This window comes from Castanea sativa, chromosome 5 (assembly GCF_040712315.1).
Source record: "Castanea sativa cultivar Marrone di Chiusa Pesio chromosome 5, ASM4071231v1".
Lineage (NCBI taxonomy): Eukaryota > Viridiplantae > Streptophyta > Magnoliopsida > Fagales > Fagaceae > Castanea > Castanea sativa.
This window is the reverse complement of record NC_134017.1, coordinates 25,689,348-25,698,149: the sequence shown is the minus strand read 5'-3', so window position 1 is coordinate 25,698,149 and position 8,802 is coordinate 25,689,348. Positions and strand designations below refer to the sequence as shown.

The following is an 8,802-nucleotide window of genomic DNA, read 5'->3' as shown; positions in this document are numbered from 1 at the left end:
AATAAAAAATAAAAAATAAATAAAAAAACTTGAGAATGCTCACTGTTGCATTTCTTTTCATTTTACATTGAATGTTGTCTACGTACCATGACTATCATCTTGCTCCTCTTGCTGTTATTGTTTAGTACAATTCACCAATAAAAACTGTCTTCTTTCTTGAGCTTAAAAGCTGTGTACTCAAATTATATTTCTCATAGATTTGCTAATTAATTTCATGCATCCATGATGGTTATATATATAGATCACTCATGAGCAATTCAATGGATTGATAAGGTCGATCAAATGAAGAATCCTAAATTGGGGGGAAGTGTTGAGACTGGATTTATTTGATCACAATTTGATTGCATTAAAATACGTAGAAGACTGGTTATATATATACGTAAAAAATGTATACATTTTTTATTTATTTTCTTTTTTGGTAAATTATAATTTAGACGCATCGACTCCATCATTCCTATGTGCGTCTTTATTTTTCATTTCATCCATGTAATTTGATAGGTTTCACAAAAAAAACTAAGAATAAAAATTGCGCCACAAATGAAATGACAGAACAATATATTGCACAGTTCTCTGCTAGCTTACAAAATTAAAAAATTAAAAAAATTAAAAAAATAAATAAATAAATAAGCTCTCTGATAAGGCTCATGTTTTTGGTTTCTAGTGAGCCGTCTGTTAAGGCTTTTTGTGAGACATTAGGAAATTATTTATTAAAACAGCTTTCATTGCCCCTACAAATTATAATTTCCAAATAATTAGTTTTTAATTTTTTTTTAAATAATTAGATTATTTCAGGCCTTTAGGAGGGACCATTTGAAAAAAAATTCCTATATGCCTATAAGTATGATTTTGATGTTAGACTTTTTTTTTTTTTTTTGGTTGATAAATTAAGTAATTACAAAATGTGGTGGGTTTCAGTTAACTTAACTGGTATAGTCTCTGATAGTTGAATAAGAGATATGGGGTTCAATCCCCACCTACACCAAAAACTGATTGGTGTCTTGGTCTGATGATAAAAGGCTATTATCAGAAGCAGACGCTATAAATTAAAACTTCCTCTCAAAAAAAAAAATAGTTACAAAATGTGTCATATTGGGATTCTCACTATGTTCCCAATGGCGTTCCATTAGGCGTGTAACGTTTAGCACTTTGGCTATGTACACTTGTGTGGTATTACTTTTTTATTTTGTAGAGTGAAAGATTGCTTACGAATGAACACCTTACATACTCCCCCTTTTACAATCACAAATGGGAGAGGACTATAAAAAAAAATGTTAAAATTCTATTGGTTAAGATATGGTTACAAAAGCAAACTTTGGCACACTATCAAGTAGTAGTATTCCCTTTCAAGCAAAGATTGAGTTCAGTGTTCTTGTACATTAGAGACCTGTTATTATGATGCAAGTCATGATCTTAATGGCTCCATTCCAATGTACACAAAGCACTGTACCATTGCCAAGTCCCTCCTTATCGATCTCATTCTGTTCCACATGACATGGCACTATATATGTTGTCTAGGTAAGTTAAGCCGTTAATGAAATTTGTTTTTTTGACACTGGTTTAGTGCTCTTTCGCACCGCACATATACTGAATGGCAAGCATGAGGTGCATGTAAATGGTCAGAATAGCCATTAGGAGTTGTGGAGACTTCAGTTTCCCTAACAACCCTACTTGCCTTCCCTATCACTACTTTTGCTGGAATATATATAAGTGATTTTACGTTTTTCATTAGAAAAATAATAATATTGTTTAAAAGATTATATTTCTATGTACATATAAATTTTAAATAAAATATTTAGAACCACATCTCTCACAAAAACACACACACATATATATATATTCTTCTTGACTGGGTGGTCTATTCTAGTTAATAATTATCTCACTAACCTCATCTCACGCGCTTCGAGCATGAGATGAGGCTTTTTTTTTTTTTTGTGGTAGTAGTAAAAAAAAATATCTATATTTTTTTATTTTATATATATAATTTTTATTTTGACAATTTAATTTATAAGTGGATAAATAAATTTAAAAATCAATAACAAACTTCGCGCGTGAGATGAGTTTTTTTTTTTTTTTTTAGTGGTAGTAGCAAAAAAAAATCTATGTTCTTTATTTTGTATATATAATTTTTATTTTAACAATCTAATTTATAAGTGGATAAATAAATTTGAAAATCAATAGAAAAATGATCTTATTTTTTAGGTAATGCTTTAGTGGAAGTTGGGGTTATATTTTTACCAGATTGCCCTTTAGTTTTGTTTCTACTTAAATATAGAAATGTAAAGGTATTTTAGAACCAAAAAAAAATCCGGATTGTCCTTTAGTTTATATATATATATATATATATATAGATTTTTTTAGATAACGTGGGGTATTTAACTTATTTTTCTTTAAAAAAAAAAAACAATAAATGTGTAGTTACTTTGAAGAAGTGGGTTAGTGGAAGCGTGTTCTTATTTTGTAAGCAATATTTTAGTGCAATTTAAATATGTATTTTTATTAAACTATCATTTAGTTTTGTCTTTACTTAAACCTAGGGGTATAGGAGTATTTTGAAAAAAAAAAATCCAATCCAAACAAGGGAAGCCCCTTAAATAACAGTATAGATATATGTGGTAGATACGTTATCTATCTCATAAGTCATAATATGTCATCTATATGCATCAGCTTTCCAACTCAACTAAATAGGACTCAAAATATTTTGAAGAGAAAAATAACACATTTGATCATGTGACACCAACAAAGTTTAGTGTATAACAAAATCCGTAGTTCTATAATTAAAGTTTGTACATGTAATCATCATATATATATATATATATATATATATGTATGTATGTATGTAAATATAGAAACTGAAATGTAAATATAGAAACTGAAAAACATGGCTCATAAGTTCCATGAAAATCTAAGAAAATCGTTAAAATTTGGTTATTTATGCAAAAATTTCCACTTTTAGTACCGGGGAAAAGTACCAAACTTAAGTTAACTGCCAACCCAGCAAGACCCGTTCCTCGCCAAGAATAGCCTTTATTTTTTCTCTTTCTTCTGGTGCACACAATAGAATCTGTCACCGTCGCAAATTCGCGACGTTGGTGCAGCTAGCCTGCCTTTTCCTTTGCCATTGCCACAATGGGGAATTTCAGGCCTACACCGCCGTGTGACCTTGAGACGGGCCCTCTCAAGGCTCGGCCACCACCACCGCCTTCACCCTATTTTCACCCTCCAGCCCCTCAGTCATGGTTCTCATGGCTTGTGCCGTTGATTTTTGCTGCTAATATCGCCATGTTTGTGTACACAATGTACTACAATGATTGCCCAGCACACGGAAATAAGGACGACTGTATTTTCCATAAATATTTGGGGAGATTTTCTTTCCAATCCTTCAAAGAAAATGCACTCCTTGGCCCTTCCTCTAACACGTAAGAAGTTAATAATTTTCTTTTGTTTTTTCCATTGTGTTATCCTTAAAAGTTTTGTCTTTGGAGAATTTAAAATGGGTTTCTTTTATGATTCTTTTTTATTAGTACTATTTAATAATAGACATGCTCTTATTAAATCAATAAATAATTAAATCATATCATGAATTGCACCAAAAAAACAAAGGGAGGAAAATCATCCTTTTCTTTTTTCGCTTGCTTTTCTTTGTTTTATTTTCGAAATGGAGATGAATAAACAGTTCATAGTTTGCAATAGAAATCTTTTAGGTTAAATTATTAATTTGCTCCTTCATCTATATATAGGATATGGTTTAATTTGATCAATCGACTATGGATTGCATCAATTAGCCATTGGCTATCAACTGTGTCAATATAATCCTTTAACTTTGGAAATTAAATCAATTTCATCTTTGAACTAATACTTTACTTGAATTTTAATGAATTTAGTTAAAGTGATAAATGGAACACAAGTTAAAAAAATATTGTAAAAATGTGTTAAAATTTTAACCATTATTTAATTGAAATTTAAACAAATATGAAACCCTAGGGTAAATTTGACTAGATTTGAAAGTTAAGGTCTAAATTGAAATAATTAATAGCTTAGAGACCAATTTACACGTTACATAATAGTTGGAACACCAACTAGCGATTTAACCAATCTTTTATATATAAACTTTGGTTTGGAAGATGAATATTTTGTTACTTAATATTGATCCTTAGTGAAGCATGTAATATGGACCCTTAAGCAAAAGTAGAATAATTAAAATTAAAAAGCCATTGCAAGCTAAAAATTCAGGTCAAACCTCTTTATTAGAATAATGTAAGCTAGGGCTTATAGGATATATAAGCTAATCTAGGGTCTATGTGAGATCTGCTTATTTTATTGAAATTGAAAACTTTTTGTTGAAACTACTATAGATAAAGATAAAAGCTAGCTGAAATAATATAGTGGGACCTATGAATAGTATCAAAAAGTATAGTGGAGCCCATAAATAATAGCAAAAAATAAGCTGAATAGTAAAATAAGCTGGTTTTTTAAGCTGGAGCCAAACACACGCCTAATGTAGAATATCATCCAAACTGCTACAAACTCGATTATATATACAGGCTGGTAAAACTAGGAGGGCTTGAAAAGAAATTAGTGGTGGAGGGAGGTGAAGGATGGAGGCTCTTGTCTTGCATGTGGCTTCATGTTGGAGTTGTGCATTTAGCTGCCAACATGTTGAGTCTTCTATTCATTGGAATCCGGCTTGAGCAGGAATTTGGATTTGGTTAGTATAATCTGACTATTGTCTAATCAGTTTTTGTACTGTCTACCTTAGCTGATTTTTCAACTTCTTGGAATTTGGCAGTGAGGATTGGAGTCTTGTACCTGCTTGCTGGTTTTGGTGGAAGCTTGTTATCTGCTCTTCATGCAAAATCAACAGTATCAGTTGGTGCATCTGGTGCACTTTTTGGATTATTGGGAGCCATGCTCTCTGAGCTTCTCACTAACTGGACAATCTATGCAAATAAGGTTACATTTTCTTTGGGCAACTTACACATTTTTCACCTTAAACTATTACCTTGATTACACTTAATCCCTAAACAATCAAAACACATGATTTACCCTCCAAAAAAATAACTTTGTTTCAATGTCCCTCCTACCGTCTCTTTTGGTGTTAAGTCTAATAGGATTTACATTGAAAAATCAATTTACCTCTCTCCAAAACAGATAGCTGAGAGGTAAATTGATCTTTCAATATTAAATTTTGTTAGACTTAACAGCTAAATACATAGTAGAGGATTAAGTGTAACGTATATTTAAAATTGGGGGGTTAATAGTGTTTTTCAATAGATCAAAGAGTTAAGTGTAATTAAGGTGATAGTTTAGTGAAAGAATATAATTTTCCATTTCGTTTTTTTTGCTTTTTATGAACGTAAAAGGTACTATAATATAGTCTTAGTTTGTGAAAATAGTATTGACTCCTAAATATTCAGTGTGCAGCACTTTTTAGCCTCGTGATCGTTATTGCCATAAATTTGGCAGTAGGGTTTCTACCTGGTGTGGACAATTCAGCTCATATAGGAGGATTCATTTCAGGATTTCTCATTGGCTTTATTCTTTTGGTTCGTCCTCAATTTGGATATGTAAGCCGCAGATACATTCCTCCTGGATATGAAATAAAGAGGAAACCCAAGCACAAGTGTTATCAGTACCTGTATGGGATTATATCCTTAGTCCTCTTAATTCTTGGGTAATTACTTGAACTTTCGCTTCATTCTAAGCTTCTTGTTTTAAGTATCTACCATGGAAAAATGATCCACCCGTTGCTAACATTTTCTTTTGATTTGTTTTGTCTACCCCCCAAAAAAAAAATGATGGCAGATATGCATACGGATCTTATGAGCTATTCACTGGTCAGAAGATGTTTAGTCTGCCCGTCTAGAGCTTCAATCGGCTGAAAGATTATGTCAGTCTAACTTCCTATTCTTCAAGCTTTGCAAGTATAACAATACTAATTTTCTATGGATGCACATATATACCTGTGTTTGGATTGTGCATTTACTTCTTCTTTTTTCTATGAGAATTTATATTTTTGTATATACGTAGACATCTTTATGGATGTTCACATGTAAATATGAAGGTATGTGTGTATGCATGTATAAATGGATTGATGTAGGTACTTTTCCTTGAATGTATGTATTTGTGGTGGTTGTATCTTCCTCGATTGAAATTGGTTAAAGATCTGTATTTTCTTTGAAGGTACTTGCTCCGTTAGAGCATAGCTGAAGGGAAATAGAGACAAAAACCAGGCACCCAGAGACTCACAGATTGCAATATGGTGTAGCTTGCTATACTCAAATCCATCTGGCTTATAAAACAGTATAGAGAATACATATATGATTACTTATGAGAGAATTTGATGGAATTCAATAGAGAAATACATGCATGAAAGCAATTTGAAGGACCATATGAAATAGTATTCAATACTATCAAGTATCATATATTCATTAATATTTCTTCAATTCCAGCAGCCTATGTTGTACACTTAAACACATGTGAGAAGGAGGGAGTATACTCCCAGACTACCTAATAAATTTCCTCGAATTGGAAAGGACAGTTTATCAAAATTCCAAAAAATTTATAATTACATACAGATTAAAGAAGTTGGCATGGCCAGTCATTGGTTGAGGAAAGTATTTGATAGGAAGCAACATTTTGAATGCACCCTGGCATAGTTTAGTTTTCTGAACAACTAAATACAAGTACTACGTATTCATGCAGGCCCATGAGGTAGACAGTAGACACAAACCAAATGGATCTCGATATTAAATTAATATTTATATAAAAATTTCGGGCTGAGTATCCTGCGCTTAATTAAATTTTTGTGAAAGGTAATTGGAAGTTAGGAACATAATAAAACAGAAGAACAAATATGCAGCAATATATAAGTCAAGAAATTAGCTGATTTTGATGCTTTTGTGCGCTTATATCATGAGTCACCAATGAAGGACAGGATGGAGAAAGGTGATAATGCCCAATGAAGATCAACGACCATGCTAGTAGGCATGAAAATTTTGGTTCAGATTGAAGCTTCATAAGAACAACTTTGTGACAAATTACAGTACTGGTATTACGAAAAGGAAGATTTACCTGTGTGATAATGATATTGATATTGCCCCAAACAGATTTGCATTGAAATTTATTTGTGTTGTGCAAACTAGCACCCCAAGACTCAAATCAATAACAGTAAATAAGCAGAATTAAATAACAAACACATATAAAGAATACAGAATTTACATAGTTCAGCAAACTGCCTACCTCCATAGTGACGATAGAGAAATTTTACTATAAAAATAGGGACATACAATAATGCACAAGAACACTCTCAAGAAACCCAAATCTCAATTACACCCTAGCTTTCTCTCTCACAAGAAAGACACGTACAAGACTGAAGAACCCACAACTTTTTTCTCTGATGCGACTATTCTTCTCTTCTTACTTTATTCTTATATAGTACTGGGACTTTTTAGAATTACTCCTACTGTCGCATATCATAAAAGCGCACATGCGTGCACACACAGATATATATATATATATATATATATATATATATATATATATATATATATATATATATATATATATATATAACTTTATCAAGTCGGTTCCAGGACTATAAATACAACTTGTATTCAGTCAATTACTATGACCAAATTGGGCTCGGTTGTGCTTTATGGGCTTGTGGCAATTCAAGCCACACCTGCGGGCCCACTTCAACAAATCTCCACCTTGGCTTGAATTGATCAAGCTACACTAGCAAATTCCTCCATCGCCTCCACCTTAGCCCTTAAAGGCTCACATGCTACAAACGCCAATCAAGTCCAAGTACCTCTTGACCTTGTCTGTTGGAAATGACTTTGTTAACATATCTGAGGCATTCTCTTCCTCTCTCTGTGAGTAATCCTTAGCCACTTAGCCACTAACAGGGCCTTGAATTTTTCACCTTTATTTTCTGATAATGCTTCTTTCTTGCAATATACCCACTTGCAACCAATAGCCTTCTTTTTCTTGGGCAATTTCATTGATTTCCAACTTTTATTCTTCTGTAGTGACCCCATCTCTTCTACATCCTTTTAAGATGATGGATCTCCACCGCTAGTTATGAGAGCAAAACTAACCATGTCTTCAAAGCCATATCTCAGTGGTGCTTTATGAACCCGCTTCTCTCTACCTTTAGCAATTTTTTTGTGAAAAGTTAGTGAAATAATCTATTTACACAAGGTTAAAGAAGAGAGATAGAGAGGAGAGAATAAGACACAAGGAATTTACATGGTTCAGCAATATGACTATGTCCACAAGAGGCGACAAAATAAAGTTTCACTATAACTTTGGAGATTACAACAATAGCTTGAAGGCACTCTCACACAAACTCAAACCCCAAATACACCCTTGGTTCTCTCACAAATAAATAGAGAACAGCTTATTGTATTTAGACAAAAATTACAGGACACTCTAACTTCCTATCTCTGGTGTGCACACATAGAAGAAGCTTTTTGCTATCTCTCTATCTCACGTAGGAAATCTCTCTTGCCCTACCTCTACCTCTATTTATAGCTAAAGTTTAGCCGAAATACAAATAGTTTTAGCATATGCAAGACTTCTATTGTTAAGGAAGTCAACAATAGTGGCCAAGAATCCATGCAATATTTAATGCAAGGAGTGTAGAATTTCTTCATGCATGCTTATTTGCTGAATTGCAAATCTTTGGCTTTGTTGATCAAGCCACACTTTCTAATATGGGCATGCAAGCACTCATTGCCAAGATTGTAATTCATTGCTAGAATTTGTTCCTTGCCTTTTGACAATTCATGCAAGATGGCA

At 32.7% G+C, this 8,802-nt stretch overlaps 1 protein-coding gene across 1 annotated transcript; it reads left to right on the top strand.

Moving 5' to 3' along the window:
- The first annotated feature begins 3,115 nt into the window (after positions 1-3,115).
- On the top strand, positions 3,116-5,863 carry LOC142637427 (RHOMBOID-like protein 5). Its single transcript, XM_075811703.1, has 5 exons — positions 3,116-3,416; positions 4,542-4,705; positions 4,787-4,950; positions 5,415-5,671; positions 5,803-5,863. Exons 1-5 carry the CDS (start codon positions 3,127-3,129, stop codon positions 5,861-5,863), a joined length of 936 nt encoding a protein of 311 aa, XP_075667818.1. The 5' UTR covers positions 3,116-3,126.
- The last annotated feature ends 2,939 nt before the right edge of the window (positions 5,864-8,802 follow it).

Bases quoted from the DNA above. Each gene is read 5' to 3' on its own strand.
- LOC142637427 (XM_075811703.1), top strand. From the start codon at position 3,127: ATGGGGAATTTCAGGCCTACACCGCCGTGTGACCTTGAGACGGGCCCT. The intron at 4,706-4,786 runs GTTAGTATAATC...GGAATTTGGCAG, and splicing joins TGAGCAGGAATTTGGATTTG to TGAGGATTGGAGTCTTGTAC. The intron at 5,672-5,802 runs GTAATTACTTGA...AAATGATGGCAG, and splicing joins TTAGTCCTCTTAATTCTTGG to ATATGCATACGGATCTTATG.